The sequence below is a fragment of the Pristiophorus japonicus genome, chromosome 6, assembly GCF_044704955.1.
Source record: "Pristiophorus japonicus isolate sPriJap1 chromosome 6, sPriJap1.hap1, whole genome shotgun sequence".
Classification (NCBI taxonomy): domain Eukaryota; kingdom Metazoa; phylum Chordata; class Chondrichthyes; family Pristiophoridae; genus Pristiophorus; species Pristiophorus japonicus.
The window spans coordinates 196,771,281-196,786,364 of record NC_091982.1 but is presented as its reverse complement, the minus strand read 5'-3'; the positions used below and the strand labels follow the sequence as shown (position 1 = coordinate 196,786,364).

Genomic DNA, 15,084 nt, shown 5'->3' with positions numbered 1-15,084 from the left:
TGGGAACATTCTTCCTGCATCTAACCTGTCTAAACCCGTCAGAATTTTAAACGTTTCTGAGATCCCCTCTCATTCTTCTGAACTCCAGTGAATACAAGCCCAGTTGTTCCAGTCTTTCTTGATATGTCAGTCCCGCCATCCTGGGAATCAGTCTGGTGAACCTTCGCTGCACTCCCTCAATAGCAAGAGTGTCTTTCCTCAAGTTAGGAGACCAAAACTGTACACAATACTCCAGGTGTGGCTTCACCAAGGCCCTGTACAACTGTAGTAACACCTCCCTGCCCCTGTACTCAAATCCCCTTGCTATGAAGGCCAACATGCCATTTGCTTTCTTAACCGCCTGCTGTTGGCATGCAGGTACCTTCAATGAATGACGTACTATGACACCCAGGTCTCGTTGCACCTCCCCTTTTCCTAATCTGTCACCATTCAGATAATAGTCTGTCTCTCTGTTTTTACCACCAAAGTGGATAACCTCACATTTATCCACATTATACTTCATCTGCCATGCATTTGCCCACTCACCTAACCTATCCAAGTCACTCTGCAGCCTCATAGCATCCACCTTGCAGCTCACACTGCCACCCAACTTAGTGTCATCCGCAAATTTGGAGATACTACATTTAATCCCCTCGTCTAAATCATTAATGTACAATGTAAACAGCTGGGGCCCCAGTACAGATGCTGATATTGGGTGCAAAATGTAGATAGAGAGGAATGTGTTCCATTTCCCAACACGGAAATCCTCACTTTAAGCAAATAAATTTGCTGAAGAAAATATATTTGATAAGCTTAATTTGCAATTTTCTTAAATTAATGAATATATTTTATTTATATATGATATACCCCCTGGAAACACCTTGGTCTTTAAGAACATAAGAAATAGGAGCAGGACATTTGGCCCATCGAGCTTGCTCCGCCATTTGATAAGATTATAGCTGATCTGATCATGGGCTCCGCTCCCCATAACCCTTTATTCCTACAATTTAATGAATTGTTGCAGTTAGTTAGCTTCTCAAGACATGATATTACAGAAATGTACACTGACCCTTTTATTTTACACAGGAAGTACAATCGCCTTCATTGGTGAGTCTACCAGCAATGTTTGAAAAAAGATACCACACTTTCAGTCGATCAACAACTCATCTGATCTAGAATCCGTACTTTGACTGGTAAATCCATGGGAGATATTTTAGATTTTTTTTGATCAGTTGCAATCATTGTGAAATTTGAAATGATAGTGTCAAATAGAACTTCATTTGATGCATGCACGGTTTTAAAGGAAGGATAACACTAACTGTTCTATGGATTTTTTCTTTAACCTAGTTCCAACTTCACCATAATACTGTGGTTTGCCTGGCTGAACACTATAATTGAAGGATTTATTTGATTGCTGTTTTTCCTGCATCAGTTTGTACATTTTTGTACAAATTTATTATTTATTATATTGCTTCTATTGCCTTATTAATGAAATATGTTTTGTGTCTTTTTATGCACTGATTAAACTGACATGATCAACCTTATCGGGGTCATTTTAACATAACTAGCTGGGCGGGAAATACAGGATCGGGTGAAACGATGGCTTAACTTCCTGTTCAATATTAATCTCCATAGAGAGTAAAATTGGGTGGGGTGTAAAACCCAATCCTGTCAATTTCCCAATGGGTAGTTTTGGTTAAAATTGCCTCATAATTACTTGCTAGGTAATTCATTGAAATCCATGGTCTCTGGGACACACAAAAAGACAGCCTCTTTATTTTAAATGTTGATTAAAATTCTAAATTAGCAATCCTAATGTACAGTTTATTTTTAAACAATACCTGCAAAATGTTTGTTTGATTCCATTTTTCTCAATTAGACTGGAATATTTCAGATTTTATGGGAAGGAAAAGTAACTGGTCTTCTGGCTAATGTCTTCTGGCTAACGTATGGGTCACTGTCTTCTGCAGTAATTAAAAAGACAATCATTCAAGTTTTCCCTAAGCTAAACAAATCAATGGGTTAAACTGAGGTTCTGATTGGTTATAATTATATAAAATGTCTTAAAATAAGTTATTTAGTCTAAAAGTACAGTTCTAAGGCTACACCTCATCAAAAATTAAGCAACATTTATCGAATCTCATTTTGCTTGTGCTGAACATTGGCCTTCTGTTTTTTTATGTAGAATTAAGTATTTTGTATATGTGGATGTCTCTATACTTTGAATATTTTGCTGGCTAGATATCCAAGTGATGAATCACTTTAGTTTTGGAATACACCCTTGTACTCACACTTTATTCCTTGTGGAAAAAACATGTTTGTCTTATTGTTTGTTTTACATGTCATATATACTGGATTACTCCTTATGTATTCTCTGGTCTGCAAAATAGTAATCTGAGCTGCTAAGTGAAGGACATATTGAATTTTTTATGTGTACATAACTTTTGTATAGTATAGTTTCCTATAACCGTTATACCTAGATGCAAATAAACTTGTTTAAAAAAAAAAAGCTCATGTTTAATGGTGAATTATTGCTAAAGGGTGGAGGTGTTCTTCAGAATCTTTTAAATAAGTAGCTTTTCAATTTGGAAACAATTTTGTAGAAATCTAGAATTAACTGCTGAATCACTCTGGCTGATTCATAGGATCTAATTTAAGGTGTTGGGAAGTTTTTTTTTTAAGTTTTTGAATTCAGATTTGCAGCATTTTCTTTCAGGATGTTGGAGGGATGGCAGAGAACAGAACATTTCCTCAACCATTAACCTGTGTGATGGACTGTATGGAATGTGAAAGTTAGAATTGTTAAATTAGAAAACTATTAATGTTTTGTTTTTGCTTAATCTGTTAGGTGCTGTTGTCACTCTTCCCTACTTAACATAACTGATGATTTTGCCATCTGAATTCAAGATTTGGACATTGTGCCACAGGTCTTTTTTTAAATGATGGTCACAATTAATACTAGCCAGAATTGAACTTTGCAAAGTTTCTAATTTATTCCTAATTATATATTTTGGGGGGTGGGGGCGGGGGGCGGTATGGTAAGGGCTAATCCCCCAGGAAGAGTTGAACCTTGGAAGGCAATATGAACTGGCTAGTGCCAGCTCATCCACTTGTAAGTTGGTTAATGCATGTATCTGTTGCATTTCTTAATACTGAGGTTCATATACTGAGTGTCGAAAGGGGTTGGTGTATCCCAGAACCCTGTTTTACCATTAATAACCAGAATACCTGCAAAGCCGCAAAATTGGATCTGTGTCCAGGGGACTCACTTTTCTGGTCCATTTATCCTCCTCTAAATGTATTAGCATGGATCGAGAATTGGCTGGCTAACAGAAAGCAGAGAGTCGGGATAAATGGGTCCTTTTCGGGTTGGAAATCGGTGGTTAGTGGTGTGCCACAGGGATCGGTGCTGGGGCCACAACTGTTTACAATATACATAGATGACCTGGAAGAGGGGACAGAGTGTAGTGTGACAAAATTTGCAGATGACACAAAGATTAGTGGGAAAGCGGGTTGTGTAGAGGACACAGAGAGGCTGCAAAAAGATTTAGATAGGTTGAGCGAATGGGCTAAGGTTTGGCAGATGGAATACAATGTCGGAAAATGTGAGGTCATCCACCTTGGGGGGGGGGGGGGGGAGGAAACAGTAAAAGGGAATATTAATTGAATGGGGAGAAATTACAACATGCTGCGGTGCAGAGGGACCTGGGGGTCCTTGTGCATGAATCCCAAAAAATTAGTTTGCAGGTGCAGCAGGTAATCAGGAAGGCAAATGGAATGTTGGCCTTCATTGCGAGAGGGATGGAGTACAAAAGCAGGGAGGTCCTGCTGCAACTATACAGGGTATTGGTGAGGCCGCACCTGGAGTACTGCGTGCAGTTTTGGTCACCTTACTTAAGGAAGGATATACTAGCCTTGGAGGGGGTACAGAGACAATTCATGAGGCTGATTCCGGAGATGAGGGGGTTACCTTATGATGATAGATTGAGTAGACTGGGTCCTTACTCGTTGGAGTTCAGAAGGATGAGGGGTGATCTTATAGAAACATTTAAAATAATGAAAGGGATAGACAAGATAGAGGCAGAGAGGTTGTTTCCACTGGTCGGGGAGACTAGAACTAGGGCACAGCCTCAAAATACGGGGGAGCCAATTTAAAACCGAGTTGAGAAGGAATTTCTTCTCCCAGAGGGTTGTGAATCTGTGGAATTCTCTGCCCAAGGAAGCAGTTGAGGCTAGCTCATTGAATGTATTCAAATCACAGATAGATAGATTTTTTAACCAATAAGGGAATTAAGGGTTATCGGGAGCGGGCGGGTAAGTAGAGCTGAGTCCACGGCCAGATCTTTTTGAATGGCGGAGCAGGCTCGAGGGGCTAGATGGCCTACTCCTGTTCCTAATTATTATATTCTTATGTTCTCCAGCAGTTTTCCTGATTTTACACTGTTACCATCAATATGAACTGCCATGAACAGTAACAACTTCCATTTTTACAGCATATTTAAGTTAAAAATGCCTCAAAGTAGTAGAAATCTAAAAAGAGCACAGATGGAGATTTTAGGAGCTCTGACTAGGAGAGAAAGGATACACAGCAAGCCAGAGTTGGAGGACCTGGAGGAGGTTGTAATGCTAAGGTAGAGCAAGACAGTGGAGGAATCTGAAAACTTAGACATAGATTTTTAAGTTAATGTGTTGGGGAAGAGGGGGAGGCTGGGAGCCATTGTAGGTGAGAAAGAATGGGGGTGACTGGCAAGTGGGACTTGGTGCAGGACAGAATACCAGTGGCTGAGATTTAGTCCAAGTGGAGTTTATGAAGGATAAGAGACCACAAGGAGGGAATTGGAATTAATGAGTCTATAGTTGTGAAAGGTGTGGATGAGGGTTTTGAGATTGAGACAATGTGTTTGGAGGTGAAAATAAGTAGTCCTGGTAATGATTGGATGTTTAGTTTTGAAGTTTAGCTCTATGTTGAACAGAGTACCAAGGTTTCACGAGGTTTCGTTCTGACTGAGCGAGTGACCTGGGAGGGGTTAGGGTCAATCGGGAGTGGAGTTTCGGGCAGCGTCCAAAAATTATGGCTTCAGTTTCTCCCTTTGTTCAGTTGGAGGAAATTGTGACTTATCCATAACTTGATGTTGGCTAATCAGTCTAATGTGGTCCAGATGATTTCTGCTATGGCCAGGCCTGATAAATTATACAGCCACAGAGGAGTCCTGTTTTTCCTAACCTGTTGTACTTCTCCCACATGCATAATGCAGGAATCCTCAAGTGACAGGATGACCAATATGCCCTTGGAAGAGGAAATACCAAATTGGCACTTTCCAAATGGGATTGCAATTTACTGAGACTAGTGCAATGATGGAGGAGATCTCAAGTTATCAAGCTCTCTTTCTAATGAAGAGAACATCATGCATGCTGTAATACTCCTGCATCAATCTGCAATTGCTGCTTTTGAGTGGAGTGCAGTTTGCAACCCAAGAAATATCGCTGTGTACTCCTTCAGACTAATTATTCAGCAATGGATTGACAAAAATGAAATATCACCAGACCCTTGTAAGCAGTTTTAAATGCCCTCATTTACTTAGACTCGACTGGCGTAAATGGTGACGACAAGGATACTTGTTTTAATAAACCAGAACAGTTTATTAAACACACACATTATACAAACTTGGACAGTAATGAATTGGTTAGAACACAGGTGGGGCAGGTCGGCTGGTCACCCTCTCTTCTGTCTTCCGCGATGTCATTTTCACTGTGTCATAGGAGGGTCTCAGAGTTACCTTTCTTATAGCCTTCTCCGTGCAATCATCACATTCCCTGATCCTAATCTCATTGATGGCTGTCTGGAGCTCTGCCTGTTCAGTTGATTGAATTATCGTGTTCCAATCTCATGGTCTTAACTCCTCTGGCCTTTGTAATCGTGTCTTTTGGACAGAAAGCATTGACTAGTGAACATGATTTATAATCATTGATTCAGTAAAGCCATTAACAAGACTAACCTTTGTGATCGTTGATTGTGAAGCCATTAACCCTTTACACCCTCCACGGTGCTACTGACATAGTTCCTGCAATGACTTACCTTAACAAACCGATTCAACCCTCAAGCTGGCAATGGCCTTTTGCTGAAAATTAGGCTTTAAAGTTGGATTCAAAGACATTTTGTGACCAATGTATGAATAGAGATAAAATGAATGGTAAGGTGACAGCAGGCTAGGGACTTGTCAGTTAAAGAGTGAATGAAAGTTGGGAGTATTTCTTGTACTCAATTTGCATATTACAGCTGCTTTGGGTCAAAGATTATTGCATGAAAAGTAAAAGTGGGATAGTGGCATATTTTTGTCCTATAAAATATCAACAGCCCTTTATTGAATTATTCTTTCCATCCACTTTGGTTTCCGACTGCAAATACGCTGGCCGAGAAGATGGGCTCCCAGACCATAGGGCTTGACTATCACCAGCATAATAAGAGATAGTTAGAATAGAACATTGTGATGCAGGCTGCATTCTAGTAACCACCACCTCAGATCTGAGGCGACATTAATTCAGTCTGCAGCAGTTTTGATGGAGAGCTCGGTCATAAGAAGATTTACTTAGAATGTAACATAAGAATTAGGAGCAGAAGTAGGTCATTTGGCCCCTTGAACCTGCTCGCCAATTCAATAAGATCATGGCTGATCTTCTACCTCAACTCTACTTTCCTGCACTATCCCCATATCCCTTGATCCCCTTAATATTCAAATATCTTCAAAAAGAGGTCACAAAATAGACCCAGTGTGATCCCACTACTAAAATTCTCCCAGGCTGCTAACGATCCCTGTACTATCACCCTATAGGTTCAGTCAATTACACATCCATTGTAAAATATTTCCACTGATTCCCACTTTCTTTATTTTCAGGAGCAGCTTTTCATGAGAACATAAGAAATAGGAACAGCAGTAGGCCATTTGGCCCTTTGAGCCTGCTTCGCCATTCAATAAGGTCATGGCTAATCTGATCTATTACCTCAACTAAATCTTCCCACACTATCCCCATATCCCTTAGTACCCAAAAATCTATTGATCTCTGTCTTGAATATACTTAACGACTGAGCATCCAAAGCTCTCGGGTAGAGAATTCCAAAGATTCACATCTCTCTTTGAATGAAGAAATTTCTCCTCATCACAACAATTGTATCAATGGGCTCAATTTTGGCCAGGAGTTTCTCCATATTTGTTTTTTTGGAGTAGACTGCTTTTTCTGGCGTAACTTAAAAATCCCCAATCAATTTGCACCAGCGTAACTCACTTAGTTACATTTTTTTTTAGGTTAGTTTTTTTCTCAAAAGGGGTTGTTACTAGCCACCTATGCCAGTTCTGTCCATTTAGGCAGCTTTGGCCAGCTAATCGTTACTCCATTTCTACTTAGGCCAACATATGTGCCCACTTGAAAAAACACTTGTGGAGAGTTAAAGAAATTGGCGCAGGTAAGTGCATCAGAGGCCATTTGGCCTGGGATAGGGGCGGGAAGCGGAGAGGACCTGGACCTGAACCAATCAAGCCTTACCGTTAGCAATGTTTGCAAACAAAAACTAACAATTCTATAAGAAATAAAAATTTGAAGCCCTACCTTCCTCATAAAACTGCAATTCACCTTTCTGCACACAGTCCGGGAAGGCAGTGGGCTGGTGCAGGAGGCCACTTGGCCTGGGCTAGGGGTGGGAGGGAGCGAACTGGCCGGCATCGGGATTCAACGGAGAGGCTGCAAGCAAATCAACTGAGCGACTGGGTGGGAGGAGCGAGTGAATTGGCCGGCATCGGGATTCAACGGAGAGGCTGCAAATCAACAGAGGCTGAAAAACGAACATTTAACTTACAGAGCGAACCACTTAACTGTTCAGATAGGAGGTTAGAATTAGTCTGACAGAATGATGCCACAAACTGTATAAGAAAACCATTGTCTTCAAAGTCCAGCCAACAAGCAGTCTCAGCTGAGCTGAGTAATACTGTGCATTTAAAAAAAAATCCCAGGTTTTTACAAAACTCTCCAGGAAACAAAGTAACAACAAAAACACATTAGACCTGATTCTGCTTTGCAAAGTTGTATGTATGTCTTGTATGATGCTCATTTTTCTTTTCTCCAATCTATGCAGACGCGCGCACACACGATGAAATAAATTCCATGTTTGAAACTTACTTTGATCAATGTGTAGTTCCCATGTGTCCATTCCAGCTTCCTTGATTCTTTGAGGCCCAGGTCTCACATCTCAAAATCTTGCCTCCTCCATTGTTTAACTACCTGACACTTGTGGATACACATGCGCGGCCATCACCATTCTCCACTGCGCACGTACAGACTCCCAGCACATTTTCCAGCGCAGAACGCAGGCTCCGCCCCCGAGTCAACTGGCCACGCTGAACAACTGCTGTGAAGAGGCCAGACAGCGGCCAAAGTTGCAACATTTTTTTCTGGCGCATCTCTGAACGTACATAAGCGGCGCAACTCCGGTAAGTGCGCTGAAAAACTGGCTCGGCCAAAGTTGAGCCCTATATAACTCCTTTTTAAGGAAACCATAACTGTACACAGTACTCCAGGCGTGGTCTCACCAAGGCCCTATATTGTAGTAAGACTTCTTTATTCTTGTACTCCAATCCCTTTGTGATAAAGGCTAACATACCATTCGCCAACATACCAGAGGAAATGCCAAAAGATAGTAAGCCTATAATAAAACCTTAACACAGTTAAGAGTACCATGTGCAGTATTGGACTCCACACTACTGGAATAATATGGAGGCCGTACAGAACATACCATACAGTTTCACTAAAATGCGGCCTGGTATAAAGAAATACAAATAAGAGAACTCAAAATTGGGTCTTTTGCTAGAACAATGCAGATTATGGAGGAATTTGATGGAAGTGTCTATATAATGAACGGATGGGACAGGGTAGATAGAAGCAGACTGTTTTCTAGTACTTTGAGGGGTCGAGAACAAGGGGCCATAGATACAAGATTAAATGTAAGAGATAGAAAGCGCAGGAAAAACATCTTTAGAAAATTGAGACTGGAATTCACTTCCAGGATTAGTGGTGGAGGCAGAAACATTCAAAACTAGATTGAGTAGGTTGATGAAGGAAAAGGGGCTGAAGGGATGCAAGGATAGGGTGAGTAAACGTGATTAGAATTATTTGCTCATGGAGAGTAAACACCATTATGTATTTCAACAAATGTGTAACATCATACATATGGTCAACAATCTACCATTGAAAATCAACTGACAAGAAGTTTTCTTAACGGGACATTGAAATGGAAGTATTTTGTGTCACTGAATTTTATAGATAGATTATTTTCAGTTATATTCTATATTAATATAATAAAGAAATTGAACCATCCTCTTACCCATACCTATGGAACATATAGATCTCTGTTCTAGGAATGTATTTAAGTTGATCACTGACAAAGCTATGTAATATGAAGAAGAAAGCATTCATTAAAACAGTCAGTCTTTCAATTTCAGTTTTATCATCAATTTATGAAGCATTTCAATACAACTATTCAAGCTCCTATGGCAATCTAATGCCACAACAATGAATAATGAAGCAAGGGAACTTCTAGCAAATAGTCAATGTTCTTAAGGCGATGCCTCACTAATTTGAAGATGAGATTTTGTTGTCTCGTCTATCAGTCTGAGAGTGTAGCACTGTCTTTCCGACAGACTTTGTGTCTCTGGATGATTTCGGGTCACCAGGTAACAGAACAAGTTTCTGGCTTTTCAGCTTCTTCACTTCTCTCCTTTGTTTTCGAGCTGTTTTCAGAGCTTTTGATTTCAGAAAATTATCTTCTAATTGATAGATGAGGTCCTCAATTAGCCCAACCTGCAATCAATCATCTATTAATATTTTAAGTAAACCTTCCTTTGGAATGCCAATGAAAAATACAGCATAAAAACAGTTTGATTTCAAATGGCTTTTAAAAATTCAGTGTTTTTTTTTTCAATTCATGTTGAGTATCATATATGAGTATTTGATAACTTGGTCTATTGAACCTCTGGCATGCATTTCCAGGAAACCTGCATCCTAGCCTAGATTTATTATAACATATTTGTAGAATGGTGGCAAAACAACTAGGCTATGGACACCACATGAGGAAACTCAACTAAGCCAAGTTGTTAAATGAACATAGTACCATAATACAAAACAAAAGCAAAATACTGCGGATGCTGGAATCTGGAATAAAACAGAAAATACTGGAAATCTCAGTGGGTCAGGCAGCATCTGTGCAGAGAAAGCAGAGTTAACGTTTTGGGTCAATGACCCTTTGTTAGAATTGGAATGTTGGGAAAGAACACATTCTTAAACACAAAGAGGGAAGGGATGAAAGAACAAAAGGGAAGGTCTGTGATTGGGTGGAAGACAGAAGAGATTAGAGAGACAAAAGGGATGATGGGCCAAATTGAAATGGTAATGCTAGGAGTTAGAAAAACATTAGTCAAGATAGGATGTGAATGGTGGGATAATGACCAGCTGCCATTAGAGACCAGGAGAAACAAAGAAACAGGCTCGGTTGCGGGGGGGGGGGGGGGGGGGGTTCTTTTCCTGACTAGCATTTTTTCATTTCACTGGCAAGCACAATTATCTTTTTGCCTTAAATACCAGTTGCAGTAATTACCACATTTGGATATTTGAGGGCTAATAGTTTTGTAAATGCCCTATGAGCCTAATTGCCTACAGCGAGCTGTTGGCCGCAAGCTCGTCGCCGAGTAGTGCCCTTGATGGTAGGTGATCCGAGGCTTAGTTGGGGGTGTAGTGTATGAAATGATACGATGAACTCCGTATTGTGAGCCAGTGACTAGGTGTAATCTGGTCAGTCTTTGTATCTTCACTTCTGGAAGCCATTAAAGGTGAAGTTCAGGTTATAAACCGGGCCCAGCACGACTATACCTATGACCCTAGGACCTCCGACCGTAGTGACCCCTGGTGGTGGGCAGACCTTAAGTACATACATTACATCATTGCCCCCCAGTTCTTGGCACAAGTTCAGATAATCTGGAACCCTTCGCTCCCTGGTTGACCGCTTCAGTACAATACCAGTGCTTTCTGAGTCTCTCACGACTTGGGGCTGGGCGTTGACCACAGTGGGATCTTCTGATGGCTGGATGTGAGTTGGTTGGTCGTCTAAGCTCGTGGTGTCTTCTTCCAACTGTTCGGTTTGTCAGTGTGTCTTAGCTTGATTTGATCAATGTGTTTCCTGCACATCTGCCCATTCTTGAGCTTAACCATATACACCCGGTTACCCTCCTTATCCGTAACATTGCCCAGGAGCCACTTGGGCCCTTGACCATGGTTAAGTACATACACTGGGTCATTTACAGATATGTCGCGTGACACTGTGGCGCGGTCGTGATACCACTGCTGGCGCTGACGTGGGATTTCAACATGATCGTTAAGGTCAGGATGGACTAGAGAGAGCCTGGTTTTGAGACCTCTCTATCAATAGTTCTGCAGGCAGGACCCCGATGAGCGTGTGGGGCCTTGTCCTGTAACTGAGCAGTATGCGTGACAGGCGTGTCTGCAAGGAACCGTCAGATTCATGTTTCAGGCTCTGCTTGATGGGTTGAACTGTCCGCTCTGCTTGACCATTGGACGCGGGTTTGACCGGGGCTGATCTCACGTGTTTTATGCCGTTGCGTTTCATGAACTCTTGAAACTCCAGGCTTGTGAAACACGGTCCGTTGTCGCTGACAACGATGTCTGGCAGACCATGTGTGGCAAACATGGCTCCCAGGTTCTCAATGGTGGCAGAGGAAGTGCTGGATGACATGATCACATATTCCATCCATTTGGAGTATGCATCCACCACCACAAACAACATTTTACCGAGGAAGGGGCCCGCAAAGTCGATGTGGATTCTAGATGGCTATGACCACAGACTGAGTGGAGCTTCCTTTGGGGCATTGCCTAACTGCATGCAAGTACTGCACTGATGCACGCATGACTCTAAGTCCGAGTCCATGCCAGGCCACCAAACATGGGACCTGGCGATGGCCTTCATCATGACAATACCGGCATGCGTACTATGTAACTCCCGTACAAATCTCGCCCTGCCTTTCTTGGGCATTACAACACGATCACCCTACAGTAAACAGTCGGACTGAATGGAAAGCTCAACTTTGCGACGACTGTACGGTTTGGTTTCATCACCCATTTCCTTGGGGATGGTTGACCAGTCCCCGTTAAGAACACAACGTTTTACAACCGATAGGGTCGGATCCTGGCTGGTCCAGGTCTTAACTTGTTGAGCAGTGACAGCAACCCTTCACTCTCAAAGGCATCCATGACCATGGTGGGCATTGGCATTTGCATCTCCGATGTGGGCAACGGTAACTGGCTCAATGCACCAGCGCAGTTGTCGGTGCCTGCTCTGTGGCGAATGACACAATCATAGGCCGATAATGTCAGCGCCCAGCTCTGGATGCGGGACGACACGTTGGTATTGATACCTTTATGTTCCGAGATCAACGATATAAGCGGCTTGTGATCGGTTTCCAGCTCAAAGCGAAGCCCAAACAGGTACTGGTGCATTTTCTTTACCCCATAAACACATGCTAAAGCCTCTTTCTCTACCATGCCATAGGCTCTTTCTGCCTTGGACAGGCTTCGAGTTGCGTATGCAACTGGTTGCAGTTTGTCTGACTCATTGGCTTGCTGGAGTGTGCAGCCGACCCCGTAGGACGACGCATCACAGGTCAAAACTAGACGCTTGCATGGGTCATACAGTACCAGTAGTCTGTGGGAACACATCAGATTTCGAACCTTCTCTCAGGCTCTGTCTTGAAGTTCACCCCACACCCAGTTGTCTCCTTTCCTGAGCAGCTTGTGCAAAGGCTCTAATATTGTGCTCAATTTGGCTAAGAAGTTACCGAAGTAGTTGAGAAGACCCAGGAACGAACGCAGCTCCGTCACATTCTGGGGCCTGGACGCATTTTTGATGGCCTCTGTTTTCGCATCTGTAGGCCTGATTCCGTCTGCAGCAATCTTTCGTTCAAGGAATTCGACATCTAGTGCCATGAAAATGCACTTCGAACGTTTCAGCCTGAGTCCCACTTTGTCCAGACGATGCAGAACCTCTTCCAGATTGTGCAGGTGCTCGGTGGTGTCACGACCCGTCACTAGGATGTCGTCTTCAAACACCATGGTCCTGGGGACGGATTTCAATAGGCTCTCCATGCTTATCTGAAATATGGCTGCCGCCGAATGAATGCCAAAAGGGACCGGTTGTAAATAAACAGTCCTTTGTGTGTGTTGATGCATATAAAGTTCTTTGATGATTCAACCAGTTCCTGTGTCATGTAGGTCGGCATTGGATCCAATTTGGTGACCGATTTTCCCCCAGCTAACATTGCAAACAGGTCTTGACAAATCTTCTGGAATTTTTTTAGGATGTTTCCAGTAGAGTGGACAAGGGAGAACCAGTTGATGTGGTATATTTGGACTTTCAGAAGGCTTTCGACAAGGTCCCATACAAGAGATTAATGTGCAAAGTTAAAGCACATGGAATTGGGGGTAGTGTGCTGACATGGATTGAGAACTGGTTGTCAGACAGGAAGCAAAGAGTAGGAGTAAATGGGGACTTTTCAGAATGGCAGGCAGTGACTAGTGGGGTACCGCAAGGTTCTGTGCTGGGGCCCCAGCTGTTTACACTGTACATTAATGATTTAGACGAGGGGATTAAATGTAGTATCTCCAAATTTGCGGATGACACTAAGTTGGGTGGCAGTGTGAGCTGCGAGGAGGATGCTATGAGGCTGCAGAACGACTTGGATAGGTTAGGTGAGTGGGCAAATGCATGGCAGATGAAGTATAATGTGGATAAATGTGAGATTATCCACTTTGGTGGTAAAAACAGAGAGACAGACTATTATCTGAATGGTGACAGATTAGGAAAAGGGGAGGTGCAAAGAGACCTGGGTGTCATGGTACATCAGTCATTGAAGGTTGGCATGCAGGTACAGCAGGCAGTTAAGAAAGCAAATGGCATGTTGGCCTTCATAGCGAGGGGATTTGAGTACAGGAGCAGGGAGGTGTTGCTACAGTTGTACAGGGCCTTGGTGAGGCCACACCTGGAGTATTGTGTACAGTTTTGGTCTCCTAACCTGAGGAAGGACATTCTTGCTATTGAGGGAGTGCAGCGAAGGTTCACCAGACTGATTCCCGGGATGGCGGGACTGACCTATCAAGAAAGACTGGATCAACTGAGCTTGTATTCACTGGAGTTCAGAAGAATGAGAGGGGACCTCATAGAAACGTTTAAAATTCTGACGGGGTTTGACAGGAAGAATGTTCCCAATGTTGGGGAAGTCCAGAACCAGGGGACACAGTCTAAGGATAAGGGGTAAGCTATTTAGGACCGAGATGAGGAGGAATTTCTTCACCCAGAGAGTGGTGAACCTGTGGAATTCTCTACCACAGAAAGTTGTTGAGGCCAATTCACTAAATATATTCAAAAAGGAGTTCGATGAAGTCCTTACTACTAGGAGGATCAAGGGGTATGGTGAGAAAGCAGGAATGGGGTACTGAAGTTGCATGTTCAGCCATGAACTCATTGAATGGCGGTGCAGGCTAGAATGGCCTACTCCTGCACCTATTTTCTATGTTTCTATGTCATCAGCTTTCCGTAGCGCGTACTGATCTTGTTTTGAAACTTGGTTGATCATGATCTTGTAGTCTCCACAAATCCTGACCGTGCCGTCGCTCTTTAACACTGGAAGAATGGGACTGGCCCATTCATTAAATTCGACCGGTGCGATGACCCCCTCGCGTTGTAGCCTGTCTAATTCGAGCTCGACCTTTTCTCTCATCATGTGCGGGACCGCCCTGGCCTTGTGATGAATAGGCCTTGCATCTGGGCCTAGGTAAATCTACACCTTGGCTCCCTTGACGCTGCCAATTCCCGGTTCAAACAGTGAGGGAAATTTGCTCAGCACTTGAGCACGCAAATCATCATCCACTGATGACAAAGCTTTGATATCGTAGCATTTCCATTTTATTTTCTCGAGCCAGCTCCTGCTGAATAACGATGGGCCATTGCCCGGGAAAATCCATAACGGTAGATCATGAACCACTCCCTCGTACGAC

General features: G+C 42.7%; 2 protein-coding genes across 10 annotated transcripts in view; one reads left to right on the top strand and one right to left on the bottom strand.

The window, feature by feature from the left end:
* ect2 (epithelial cell transforming 2) overlaps positions 1 to 2,450 on the top strand; it is a 95,503-nt gene extending 93,053 nt beyond the window's left edge. For 5 of the 9 annotated variants that reach the window (XR_011593656.1, XR_011593653.1, XR_011593654.1 and 2 more), the window contains one exon: positions 1,066 to 1,140. Coding sequence is in view for 4 of the 9 variants with exons in the window: in XM_070883516.1 (XP_070739617.1) it covers positions 1,066 to 1,155 (90 nt within the window). In the remaining 5 variants the exon portion in view is untranslated. Of the gene's footprint in view, positions 1 to 1,065 lie in introns of all 9 variants that reach the window. The other 4 variants (XM_070883518.1, XM_070883517.1, XM_070883515.1 and 1 more) reach the window with 2 other exon arrangements.
* A 7,011-nt stretch (positions 2,451 to 9,461) lies between these two features.
* LOC139265921 (spermatogenesis-associated protein 16-like) overlaps positions 9,462 to 15,084 on the bottom strand; it is a 281,978-nt gene continuing 276,355 nt past the window's right edge. The window contains exon 11 of the mRNA XM_070883514.1: positions 9,462 to 9,825. Within this exon, the coding sequence (XP_070739615.1) occupies positions 9,598 to 9,825 (228 nt within the window). The 3' untranslated portion in view covers positions 9,462 to 9,597. The remainder of the gene's footprint in view (positions 9,826 to 15,084) is intronic.